This window comes from Rhinoraja longicauda, chromosome 23, assembly GCF_053455715.1.
Source record: "Rhinoraja longicauda isolate Sanriku21f chromosome 23, sRhiLon1.1, whole genome shotgun sequence".
Lineage (NCBI taxonomy): Eukaryota > Metazoa > Chordata > Chondrichthyes > Rajiformes > Arhynchobatidae > Rhinoraja > Rhinoraja longicauda.
Window position 1 is genome coordinate 23,650,583 of NC_135975.1, and position 13,699 is coordinate 23,664,281.

Consider the following 13,699-nt stretch of genomic DNA (forward strand, 5'->3'; position numbering starts at 1 on the left):
GTATTCTGGCTATCATGTCTTAGTAGCCCATGAGGTATTTAAATCAATGTCATTACATTGAAAGGCTTAAGTTAATGACGTGAGAGGATGCTGGCGCTATTTGTTCGCCGCTTCTCCGTCAGGATAGTTCGTTTGTTTGTTTTTATGTCTTGACTGTATTGTAAAGCGTCTTTGAGCATCTGGAAAAGCGCTATAAAAAATAAATGTTTATTATTATTATTATTATGTAATCATATTGAGCTTTCGAGATCACTTTGAACTGAAAGCTTGTTAGTCTAAACCAATCCGATTCTAATTACCTATACAAAAAGCACCCTGTTGGAGGCACTTAGCAAATCAATCAACATCTCTGGAAGGTAGACATAAAATGCTGGAGTAACTCAACGGGACAGGCAGCATCTCTGGAGAGAAAGAATGGGTGACGTTTCGGGTTGAGACCCTTCTTAACATCTCTGGTGGGAATGGACAGACTGCAATTTGGGTTGTGCCTCTTCTTCTACTCCAGTCTGAAGAAGGATCCTGACCCGAAACGTCATCCATCCATTACTATCTACAAATGCTGCCTGACCCGTTGCGTTCCTCCAGCATAGTGTCTCTGGCTCAAGGTTCCAGCATCTGCAGTCTCATATCTCCTGAATACATGTACAATCAGTTCTTAATGATCGATGGATGAATTTAATTCACACTTACCATTTTCAGACTGCCACCAGGTAGTCAGTCGGTTGAATGCAAAAGTTGTGACCACATTCTCAATTCTGTGACTGTTTGAATTTTCAGCAAAAGGAGTCTGGGATTCGCATGAAAAGCATTTATTTTCTTCCTGAAAGATCAAATGTAAAATGTTATGTATATTTTCTATTTTTCTAATTCTGAGTGCAATCTGGATCAGTGATGATGAGATGTTTTGTGACAGTTAATCTTGCATCTTACTCATTTCCACAAAACCTTTCCAACCACTTTTACAAAATAAAATGAAGGACTTTTGGAAATAACTGCTTTAAATAACTGGCTCATGAGTTTGATTGTTTATATTTGCAATAACATTCAAACTACCAAAAACACGCAAACTAATATGAAGATCAGTAATTCATCATTCCTAATAAATTAGGTAGCACAGGTGCTGTCTGCAAAGTTTGCACGTTCTCCCTGCGCGGTTGTTTGGGTTTTCTCCGGATGTTTCAGTTTCCTCCCAAATTCCAAAGACTTGGAGCATTGTAGGTTAATTGACCTCTGTAAATTGCCACTTCTGTGAAGGATGCGAAAGTGTGATTGCATACAACTAGTCTATGGGTAATCGAAGATCGGCATGGATTTGGTGGGCCGAAGGGCCCGTTTCCACGCTGTATCTCTTAAAGCACAGGCACAGCATCAGCTGTCATCGGAGCCATACAGCCCAGAAATATGCCCTTCGGCCCAACTTGCCCATGCCGACCAAGATTCACCATCTACGCTAGTCCCACTTGTCTTCATTTTCCCCTTATCCCTCCAAACCTTTCCCATCTATGTACCTCTTCAAATGACTTTTAAAGTGTTATTGTACCTGCCTCAACTACCTTCGCTGACAACTCATGCCATTTACCTGTCAGCCTCCCTATGAAAAGGTTGCCCCCAGGATCCTATTAAATCTTTCCCCTCTCACTGTAAACCTACATCTCCTTGTTCTTCTATTCTTGGTAAAAGACTGTACATTTACCCTATCTATTCCTGTCATGATCTTATACAGCATTATAACATCACCCGTCATCCTCCTGCACTCCAAGTAATACATTCCTAACCTGCCCAACCTCTTCCTATAGCCAAGGCCAAGTTCTGGCAACATTCTCATAAATCTCCTCTGCACTCTTTCCAGCTTAACACCATTCTTCCTATACCAGGGTGCCCAGCAAGCTGTCTACTACACACATTTATTTTCCAAGGATTTTGAAGCATTAAACAAAATTTCTACCCTTAAGAAGCAATTTAACATCGGTTGGCCATGAAATTTGATAAATTTTGGCAAAAAGTCCAAAGCTTTTGTACATTAGGGAGTATCATACTTTTCAAATGTTTACAAATAACATCCTCAGCAACTTTAAACAGTTGGCCTGTACTTGGAAATATATATAAGTTTCCAAAGAACATTTAGAGTGATAATCTATAACTGAAGTTTAAGACATTGACAGATAAGAAATGGCATGGCAAGGATTAGCTATTTTGCTCACAGGGAGCATCAAAATGTAATCAATTAACAAGAAGGTCACACTCTCAAGGTATCAGTATTTGCAGAAATTCTTGAATAAATGGTTTAGATAAGAAGTGGCACCACTCAAAGCAAACTGTTGGACACAGCTTGCAAAATGAAGACAAAACAGGACTTCTGATTGTAGGCAATTATCTCACAAAGCAGCTGTCAGACTACAATTAATTAGGCCGATTTAAAGGATGGTTCTACTATGCAACTGTGACAAAATCAATTATTTAAGTAACTTATTTATTCTGTCTGAGGAAGGGTCTCGACCCGAAATGTCACCCATTCCTTCTCTCCTGAGATGCCGTCTGACGCGTTGAGTTACTTCAGCATTTTATGTCTATATTCCATGCAGCTATTCACTTTAAAATATTAATTATACTGCTTTTAGTGTTACCTTGCCTGAGAAAAAAAACAAAACCTCAAAGCATGAAAATACTCTGATGAGCGATTTCAGCATTCCTTCTCTCCTGAGATGCTGAGAACGCTGAGTTACTCCAGCATTTTGTGATGCCTTCAGCATTCAGAATGTAAAACTGCAGACCGAACAGAATCCTTACGTAAAAAAACTCAAACTAGCACTGATTTAGCTGCAGCTGATCCATACTTGAGCTAGGATTGGGAAAATATTCCAATCTTTTTCACTTTGTTGAACAAAGAAAAAGCAGAATGTAGGTAAAAACTGTTCAACTCTACTCGAAACATGCAAAGAAAGATGATGCACTGGATGATTGAGTTTTTGCTGTCTCACTGTTGATCAGTATAGATAAAAATTAACAACATAGAACAGTGCAGCACAAGAACAAGCCCTTCGGCCCACAATATCTGTGCTGAACATGATGCCAAGACCATCTCATCTGTCTGCACATAACGCATATCCCTTCATTCCCTGCATATCCATGTTTCTTAAATGCCATCATCATATCTGCTTAAACCACAACCCCCAGCAGCACATTTCACCACCATCTAATTTTTTTTTAAACTTGCCCTGCACATTTCCTTTAAACGTTGCCCCTCTTACATTAAATTTATGACCTCCAGCATTTGATTTGTCCATCCTGGGAAAAAGGATCTGACTGCTTATCCTATCAATGCCTCTCATAATTTTATATACTTCTCTTAGGTCACCCCACAAATTCTGGCTTTCCGAAGAAAGCAATCCAAGTCTATCCAACTGTTTCCTGTAGTTAATACCCCCTAATCCAGGCATAATTTTGGTAAACCTCTGCACCCTTTCCAAAGCCTCCACATCCTACTGTAATGGGGTGACCAAAACTGCACACAGTACATCAAATATATATTTTTTAATTGCCAAGTCCCCACCTTTGGACAAAGATTTACTTCTGAGTGTTGGCTGCTAATGGTACTGTTACTGGTTCAGTTACTGAAGCACCTTTGCAAGGTATCATGACGAAGTTCAAACCACTCTCTGATCTCATCACATCTATTTTCATCCGAGCCAGTTAAGCTAGCAAACTGCACCTGGACTGAATGAAACACTGCTCAGTTTTTTGGCTTCTGTCAGGGGAGTGTAATTTCCATCTATTGCTCTCCCCTTTACCATACTGTCAATTGCAAGTTCCACTGCAGTAAGTAATACACGTACGGATGGTAATTAGATTGTTGGTACTCAACACCTTGATTTGCAGGAACCAGTCACTTTAACCAGTTGGAAAATGTGCATGCTCACATTTTTGTGAAATTATGCTGCATTCAGATCCAGGTAGTCAGGCTATATATATTAAGCAGTGCAGATGACAGGGAGAATGTTGTTTGCCACTGGCTACATTTTCATGATGCAAAGGCATTTGATGTAGTAAATTTCAGAAACAAATGCCCTATAAATTGCAACTACAAAGTTAAGAACAAACTGTGATAGCAGAATCCTAGGGCTTCAAAGCTTCGGAAACTTGCTGCGTTCTCTTTTCTTCACATCAAATTTGTTATAATCATCAGCAATACTTGCATCCGCCTCCAAAATGTTGTTCACCTCTGACTCCCCAATGAAATCATGGTTTAATGTCTCATAATTTCCCTCTTGGCTTCCCTGCCGCTCAACTACATTTACGTTTATTCCTCTCCTGTACAACACTTTGTACATCATCCACCTCCACACCTGCCAGACAAACATACCTGTGCACTCTACTGACCTTTATACTTCCAATCTTAAAATCTTACCTGGTTTATACCTCCATTATCAATTGATTTTTCACAGTACCTCGGTACAAGTGACAATAAACTAAACTGAACTGATTTGAATCCAGATTTTTACTTTCAGGGGAACAGACAGAAGAGTCTTATTTAATGTTGCATGCCTATCAATGTTACTAAAATGCAGCATTTGCACAGTGATGCAATGTAATAACATTGCCAAAATCATATTAACATGAAGAAATTAAGTTGCTTTTGCTGTAATTTCATTGGTGATACAAATTTAACTGCAGTTGATGCAAATACTTTAAATAAATCAAATAGTTATTGATCTTAAACAGACTTATGAACACCCAAGTGTTGTTATCGAAAGTTTGACTAACCCCAGAATAGTAATGCAGTAATTCTACAAATTGCTTAAAAAAAATAATGATCTGTCTTGGGACAAGTTCCTTCACTGATGAAAACCTCAATATACAAATCATGACACTAATATTCGTCTCCTCCAAACAACCCAGCCAAACAACCTTTTGGCTTTGTCTTGACAAACCTCCCCAATTACAAATAAAGAAACACAAAAATAAATCTTCAGATCACATGTTAAAAAGTTGTGTTGGCTATTTCAAATTAAACTGAAGATGTGCACTGCAACAATCCCAGGCAATAACATTATACAACTTTAAACCACTGTAAAAACTCAATTTGAACAAGTATACACCTGCATAATTATTTTTAAGGAGTGCAATTTGCCCCACAGTAGAATTGGAACAGTTGCCATCATTGGGTGCCTTGGGAAATTTTGTAAAGCTGCTTTTTATTGCGAGATACAAACAGTTTAAATAGTTCCCATCAAGATATACTTGAATTATCCTGGGTTATCTAGTACAGGTGTTCAGGCCACGCCCTCATGTAGGACATCACTGTAGGCAGCTGAGGACTAAGCAGTTTATGTGAATGAAGCAGGTAGTTAATCTAAGCACAAAAGCAAACCATAAGGCAGGCTTAATGCAGAATTGATCATACAAGTATGGTTCCATTTTTCACACATACTCAATGAAGCATGCATCCTACCTGGAGGTGGCTGACAATGCAGAAGGGCTGAGGTTTATTCAAACCACAAGTGGAAGTGGCAGAAATCTTATCTGCTCGCCCAATCAATAGATCTCCTGTGGCAGGATAACAGCTCCCCTCAGCGCAACCATAACTGAACTCTGGCTCTTGAGAGAGGGCACTGTGCCAAAGGATGACTGGAAGAGAAAGCATAGATGAGAGTACAAAGCAGCTTCAAAGAAACATGAGATGCCATTCTGTCCATCCTGCCACCACTTTCAATGTATCCAGTGAGACCCACTCCCTTGCTCTTCCTACCCAAAGTAAAGCAGTATTCCCTTTCAAAAGCAAATCCAATTTTAAATAAGACTAGACCAAGTTGGGCCCAAACCTTTCCTGCATTGGTGCAGCACCCTCTCCTCCCCATCCCCACTCCTCCCCACTCCTCCCCTCCTCTCTCCCTTCCCCTTCCCCATACTCCACTCCATCCCCTCCACTCCATCCCCTCCACTCCATTCCCTATCTTCCCCCTACCAAGTTTTTTTGTGAATAACTTTTAAAATATAACACTGATTTCAATGAAACTTCTTCCATTAGCACCAAAGGGACGACGGTAAGGTGGGCCTAAAATTGCTATGCTATCGTGTACCGTTTTGGCTGTAGTTCAGGAACAAACAAACAAGAGTTTTAGTATATAGATAGAAGATAGATGGTCTGAAGAGTGGTCCCCATCCAAAATAGCACTTGTCCATTCCCTCCCGAGATGCAGCCTGACTCACTGAGTTCCTCCAACAAGTTTTGTTTTACTCAAGATGCCAGCAAATCTGCAATTTCTTGTGCCTTTCTTAATGGCAAGATTTCTATTTTGTGAACAAGCATAAAATGTACCGAAGATATTTGTCAAGTATTTTGCTCAAAACTCACAGGAAGATTCTGCTGAAGATCTGTTAATAAAAATACACTAGAATCTTTAGACAGATCAAAAATTAAGAGTCAGACTAAATTGAAACCAGGAGACAGGATTCATGCTTTATTTCATGGTTACCAAACTCATTGACGGCTTCTTCCAAACTGTTCTAACCCAACAAGATGCGTATACACGCATTCTTTCAAGCTTTGAAATGTTGGTAACATTGCCAATTGTATTAGTTTGGCTGGAATAGGGGAAGTTCGCTTTGATTCATGCTGTTGTTGGCATGTAAAGTGCGAGGGCCCGCTCTGTGTAAAGCAACCTTTCACTCAGCTGGGAATCAGATTACCAATCTGCCTCCAGTGCCGAAGGACAAACGTGACTTGATGCACTTAGATGAGCATTTTAGACAAACTAAAATACTGGTATTGACAATGAAGCACGTTTTAAGCTGAGTTGGTAAACTTGTAAAGTGCCAAACACACAGCTTTGTTTAAATTCGGATTCCAGCAACCACCCCCCCTCTCTCTCCCCCTCTCCCTCTCCCCCCTCTCCCTCTCTCCCCCCTCTCCCTCTCCCTCTCTCTCTCTCTCTCTCTCTCTCCCCCTCTCTCTCTCTCCCCCTCTCCCTCTTCTCTCCCTCTCCCCCCCCTCTCTCCCCCCCCTCTCTCTCCCCCCCTCTCTCCCCCCCTCTCCCCCCCCTCTCTCCCCCCCCTCTCTCTCCCCCCCTCTCTCTCCCCCCCTCTCTCTCCCCCCCCCTCTCTCTCTCCCCCCCCCTCTCTCTCCCCCCCCTCTCTCCCCCCCCCTCTCTCTCCCCCCCCCCTCTCTCTCCCCCCCCCCTCTCTCTCCCCCCCCCCTCTCTCTCCCCCCCCCCTCTCTCTCCCCCCCCCCTCTCTCTCCCCCCCCTCTCTCTCCCCCCCCCTCTCTCTCCCCCCCCTCACCAAAAAAAGAAAATCAGGGTGATAAATCAACATTTAAGGTGTACCCCTTTCAGTTTAATAAGCGTCTTATTGAATTAACCTACAGCCTGTGAGGTAAATGTGCGATTAATTAGGGGTTGAGAACAGCTCTCGGGTTGAGAACCCCTTTGAAGAACTGAATGTTACAGCTGGCTTTGCTGGAATTAATTACACTGCTGCGATTCTGAGCGAGACTCCAAGAACCGGAGCGAACTCCTTCATTGCGGACAAGTTTGTGAAGTCAGGTCAAGGGTTCGAACCACAATCTAGGTAATTACTAACGGATCTCCAACAAAGCATCAGTGCTGAGAGAGAGGTAGAAGAAGAAGAAAAAAAAATTCAGTGTTAAGGACCATGGAATCTTTGCAATTAAGATCAAAATTGCGAGGGCGTTTCCTACGAATGAAAGAGTTGTAAATTTGTCCCACTTTAAACTTTTTTTTCCCCCAAAACGTATTTCGCATGCGGAGTGAACGGAATGATAACAGTTGTTATGTTATTTCTTTAAATTTCGACCATGCCTTGTTAAATTAAAAGTTAAATTTGTTGGGGGGAGAGGAAATAATAATTATTCTCTTAAAAATTAAACTTACCCAGAACACTTAAACTGGCGAAGATCAACATTGCCCTATTACTGCCCACTCGGCAACTGATAAAACTTTAGAATAAATTTTCAGGTAATAAACGGTGGCAAGAAGCGCACTTCATTCGTGGGACGGGTTGGGTTGACGCGACTCTACTCTCCTCTCCTCTCCTGACGCCGCTCCGACTCCAGGGCAAGGCAGACTCCGCCCGCCCATAGACAGACGCCCGCCTCCCTCCCTGGACCACCTCCTTCCCGCCTCGCTCACCGTGTTCCCCTGCAAGGGGAGGGGGGGAGGGGGGACTTCAAGCCATGGGAAACGTCCCATACTGAAGTAAACTACTTTAATTCAAAACAAAAAAAACACTCCGACTTTTGAGGCTCTGTTTTATGGATTCGTAATTGGCAGAAGAAGGAAACTAGCAAAAGCCGCGCAGAGATTAAAGGGTGAGAAGAAAGACTAGCGAGCGAAAGGAAGTAGTAAAGGATCAAGAGGTAATTAATTACAGACAAGAGAGGCATCCAGAAGCCCCCCCAGGGATCCCAGTCGTGACATCCATTGATGTCAGGGATTTTTATCTCCTCGTTTGTCATTGTTGAATTATAGAAGTGTGTTAATAATTGTCCAATTTATCGCAGATATTTTCAGTGTTTACTATGTTCGTTCTGAAACTGAGGAGTCTAAAGTGGTAGCATAAATAATGATCAGTCTTGGTCTGGCCCAGATCTGCTGCAGAACAACACTTATATCTTTGGCGAACTATCATTTTTAAACCTAGTTTAACCTACAGTCCGTCCTGCCACACTCCGCACTCCGTTAATCGAAAATCAACTGATTGCTTGTAGTAAGTAATTTGTCAAAAAATAAAGTGAGCAGATTTTGGTTATTCTACATCAATCTCCATATCAGTCATGTAATTTTGTTTGTTTAATATCACCTTGTGGACATCTTGGGACCCCCCCCCCGCTGCATAAAAGGGAAGAAATGGGTGAAAACATTTTGAAAATGTATTCCATTTACAACTTAATTAAAATCCACAGTTTGGTCGTGCATGACCTTATGTCATCCTTGTTCCACTACCTTTTGCAAATTCCAAATATCTAATTCCATCTCTTGGTGAGGATTCTATTGTCAACTATATTAAGATAACTGGTTTGTAGCTCTCTGGGATTCTCTCTCCTTTTTTGAATGTGGGAGTACCATTTCCTGCCTCCTATTCCCCTGGCCCTATTCCCTTTCCTAAATACTTTTTGCATGTTGTCATCATAATGTAGGCAAAAGCTCATGCACATTGTTGCTCAGTGTGTAGTTATTTTTCTGCAATAACCAGAACTTTCCATTCCATCACTTGTTTTACTTTGAAGCAGAAAATGTTGGCAGGTTAAAAAAACCCGGAAAGCATCAGTCACCATCGAGTTTCATAACTCATTAAACATAATAAGGATTATTTTAATGTGGTAATCATTCAAGTTTATTGGGTTGAAAAGGAAATCTGCTTTTCCTTAGCAGATAGCTCTGTCCTGCACATTTTCATGGGAACAACAATTTTTCTGCCCTCCTCCTATAATGATTCAGCATCTTATTTGGAAATGCATTGATGTTCATTCATCGTAACCGGGTCAATTACCTGAAATGGACCTGCATCACAAGGTGCTGAAGGCTCGCGTCTTCCTCAAGGGCAATTGGAGATGGGGTAGCATATTCTGACAGTTCACTGACACCCACAACCCATAAAGGAATTTTGTTTAACAATTTCTTTGGACTTGGATTACACTGGTAAGGCACCATTTCTTAATCATTCATTTGAGCAACAAGAGACAACTGTTGATAGACACAAAAGGCTGGAGTAACTCAGCAGGACAGGCAGCATCTCTGGAGAGAAGGAATGGGTGACATTTTGGATCGAGACCCTTCTTCAGACTGGTTAGGGATAAAGGAAACGAGAGATGTAGACGGTGAAGCGGAGAGATAAAGAACAATGAATGAAAGATATGCAAAACAGTAACGATGATAAAGGAAGAAACAGGCCATTGTAAGCTGTTTGTAGGGTGAAAATGAGAAGCTAGTGCGACTTGGGTGGGGGAGGGATAGTAAGAGAGGTAATGCCAAGGGCTACCTGAAGTGATAGAAATCAATAATCATACCACTGAGCTGCAAGTTGCCCAAGTGAAATATGAGATGCTGCTCCTCCAATTTGCGTTTAGCCTCACTCTGACAATGGAGGAGACCGAGGACAGAAAGATCTGTGTCGGAATGGGAAGGAGAATGAAAGTGTTCAGCAACTGGGAGATCAGGTTGGTTCAGGCGGGCTGAGCGAAGGTGTTCCGTGAAACGATCGCCCAGTCTGCGTTTGGTCTCGCCGATGTATAAGAGTCCACATCTTGAACAACGGATACAGTAGATGAGGTTGGAGGAGGTGCAAGTGAACTTCTTCCTAACCTGAATGGACTTTTGGGGTCCCTGGACAGAGTCGAGGGAGGAGGTATAGCGATAAGTGTTGCATCTTCTGCGGTTGCAGGGAAAGATATCTGGGGAGGGGGTGGTGGTTCCTATGGTATAAAGGTCCTCTTCCCCTGTTGATTACAATAAGATGCCTACTTGTAAGAAGGAAGTTTTCAGAGTTAATTTCAGGGTCATTACAATCCATTCCCTACCAACCTTTGGTAAGGTCATAAAGATGACTGCAGATTTAGTGACTTTTTCACCAAACTATGAGAATAAAACAATAAATTTGTCAAAACATTAAGTTGTCAAGAGCAAGATAGAATTACTGTATTCAAGAAATAAAAGCCAATTGGCAGAAATCCAAAATAAAATCGAAGTGCTGAAATATGCAGATCAGGCAGCATCTGCAAAATGGTCAGGGCATTTCATGGGGATTTACCCAGAGTGCCAAATGGTTGAGAACTACTTGACTGGGATGAGAAATATCAGAATTCGGATCCAGCTCCACCTGTTAGTGGAGTTAGTTGATTCGCATATAGACTAAAGATAATAAAGCAGAGCAAGATAGACCATCGACCCTAAAAACCGTAGTATGTCATGGTGCCATTTTAGTAGGCAGAAACATGTTAAAAGAAAAATAACAAAAATCCGTGAATTGATAGATGAGATATATTCTGCATTTTTATGGTATCATCACACATACTGTTCCCCCACAACACTGATTACACTGCGAGAGGCATAGCGAACGGCCGGTTTTGCCTACTAAAATGGCGGCCGTTCCGCTCCTTTGCGTACTACACTTCACTATATGCGATTTTGATGGAGTGGTTCATCGTGCTCCTCTAGTATCTTTGATATAGACCTCCCAGCCTATTGAGTTAGTAAAGTGACCACCATCTCCAAGGAAGGAATACTGCCATATATATCTAGTTAGATCCAGTTATCCTCTTGAGTGGATATCGGGGGTCAACAACAGGTTAACATGCAGGACCTTGAGTGGAGTCATCTCCCGATCACTCCCGGTGTCACATGCAAGTGGGGGTAGGAGTAGGAATGATGAATGAGTGGCTGAGGTATTGGTGCAAGGAGCAGGGATTCAGATTTTTGGACCACCCCCGAGCAGATGTGACATGTACAAAAGGGACGGGTTGCACATGAACTGGAGGGGGATCCAATCCCCTTGCGGGGAGGTTTGCAAATGCTACTCAGAAGGGTTTAAACTGGAGTGGGAGGGGGGTGGGAAACAGGGTAGAAATTCAGCAAATGGAGTGACTAATCAGTAATTCTCGAAGGACAGACAGGATGAGGTTAACAAATGCAGTGAACTGACAGGCTGAAGTGCGTTTATTTCAATGCAAGGAGGATATTATAGAAACATATACAATTCTTAAAGGGTTAGACAGGCTAGATGCAGGAAAAATGTCCTGGATATTGGGGGAGTCTGGAACCAGGGGTCACGGTTTAAGAATAAGGTGTAGGTCATTTAGGACTGAGATGAGAAAAAACTTTTTCACCCAGAGAGTTGTGAATCTGTGGAATTCTCTGCCACAGAAGGCACTGGAGGCCAATTCACTGCTGTATTCAAGAGATAGATATAGCTCTTAAGGCTAATGGAATCAAGGGATATGGGGAGAAAGCAGGAACGGGGTACTGATTTTGGATAATCAGCCTTGAACCTATTGATGGCGGAGCTGTCTCGAAGAGTTGAATGGCATATTTTCCATGTTTCTATGTTTCCATGTTTCCATGTTTCTATCATGGGTAAAGCAGTTAAACTTAAAGCCTGGATCAATACTTGAAACAATGATGTTGTGGCCATTACAGAGACTTGGTTGAGAGAGAGACAGGCTAGGGAGCTAAATGTTGCTGGGTTTCAATGTTCAGACTTGATAGAGAGGGAGGTAAAAGAGGTGGAGGTGTTGATTGACTAATCAGGGAGAAAGTAACAGCGATAGACAGCACCCCCAGGCTGTCCTGGATTTTCTCACTCCTATAAGTAAAATAAATCATGTGACTTCACCCAACTGTGAGTGTTGGTGTGATCACTGCTGAATCCGGCATCGGCCCCATTGCCACAGTTTGCAGACAACACCAAAATGGGTGGAGTTGTGGGCAGTGAGGAAGGCTTTCAAAGTATACAGCCAGATATAGATCAGTTATTGAAGTGGGTGGAAAAATGGAAGAGGGTGTTTATTCAGAGGACGTGTGAGATATTGCACTTTTGTAGGTTGCATGTAAGGGGAAAGTATACAGTTAATGCCAAGACCCTTAGCAGCATTGATGTATAGTGGGATCTTAACGTCCGACGCCATAGGTCTCTGAAAATGGTGACACACGTAGGTAGAATGGTAAAGAAGGTGCATGGTATGCTTACCTTCATCGGTCAGTGCAGAGTCAGGAAGTCGCGTTGCAGCTTTATAGGACTTTAGGCCACAGTATTTGTGCAGTTTTGGTTGCCTCATTACAGGAAGGATGTGGAAGCTTTGAAGTGGGTACAGAGCTTTACCAGAACACTGCCTGGGTTAGAGGGTTTAAGCTTTGAGGTGAGTCTGGACAAACATGGGTTTGTTTCTCTGTGTTTGGAGACATGTTTTCAATATATGGAACACCCGTGCATGCGTGGACTTTATTAAGTCGTTCAATCTCTCGTAGAATACATTACCTGCATATGATATATCATAACACCCCCCCTTTTTCCAAAAGAGAAAAACTGCCAGATGCACAATGTATGCTCACTTGGCATATATCTGTCCAGTAAAAGTACCTTTCCTTTTCCGTGACCATTTCATTTAGTCATTTATAAAAACAATTTTTTTTTTAATCAAAAAATACTTTATTCCAGAAATAAATATTTACAAAACATTTTCCTTTCAAACCTCCATCCGACATTCCCGGTTGTTATACATTCATTCAATACAGATATTCGTTGCCAAATTTATACGAAATTATACAGAATCCCTTCCCTTATTTGGAGGGGCGTCTCCACCACATCCTGCCCCCCATGTCCAGCAGCGGAAGGCCCCTAGACTGCGGTCCTCCCCCACAGAGCCTTGGCGTTGGCTGCACCAAGCTTCAGTGCGTCCCTCAGCACGTACTCCTGCAGTCTGCAGCGTGCCAGTCGGCAACATTCCCCGATGGACAGCTCGTTCCGCTGGGAGGTCAACAAAGCTCGGGCAGACCAAAGAGCGTCTTTCACCGAGTTGATGACCTTCCAGCAGCACTTGATGTCAGTCTCTGAATGCGTCCCTGGGAACAGTCCGTAGATCACAGTCCTCTGTGACGGAGCTGCTCGGAATAAATCGTTACAGGGACCCCTGTAAACCTCTCCAGACTCTCTTGGCAAATCCACACTCTGTGAAGAGGTGGGCAACCGT

The 13,699-nt window shown here is 42.3% G+C and overlaps 1 protein-coding gene across 1 annotated transcript in view; it reads right to left on the minus strand.

Annotated features, from left to right (window-relative positions):
- The window catches only part of lamb1a (laminin, beta 1a), a 70,890-nt gene extending 62,840 nt beyond the window's left edge, over positions 1 to 8,050 (minus strand). The window contains exons 1-3 of the mRNA XM_078419855.1: positions 7,890 to 8,050; positions 5,450 to 5,625; positions 691 to 820 (exon numbers count right to left, since the gene is read on the minus strand). Coding sequence (XP_078275981.1) covers positions 691 to 820; positions 5,450 to 5,625; positions 7,890 to 7,920 — 337 coding nt within the window. The 5' untranslated portion in view covers positions 7,921 to 8,050. The remainder of the gene's footprint in view (positions 1 to 690; positions 821 to 5,449; positions 5,626 to 7,889) is intronic.
- Positions 8,051 to 13,699: the final 5,649 nt, after the last annotated feature.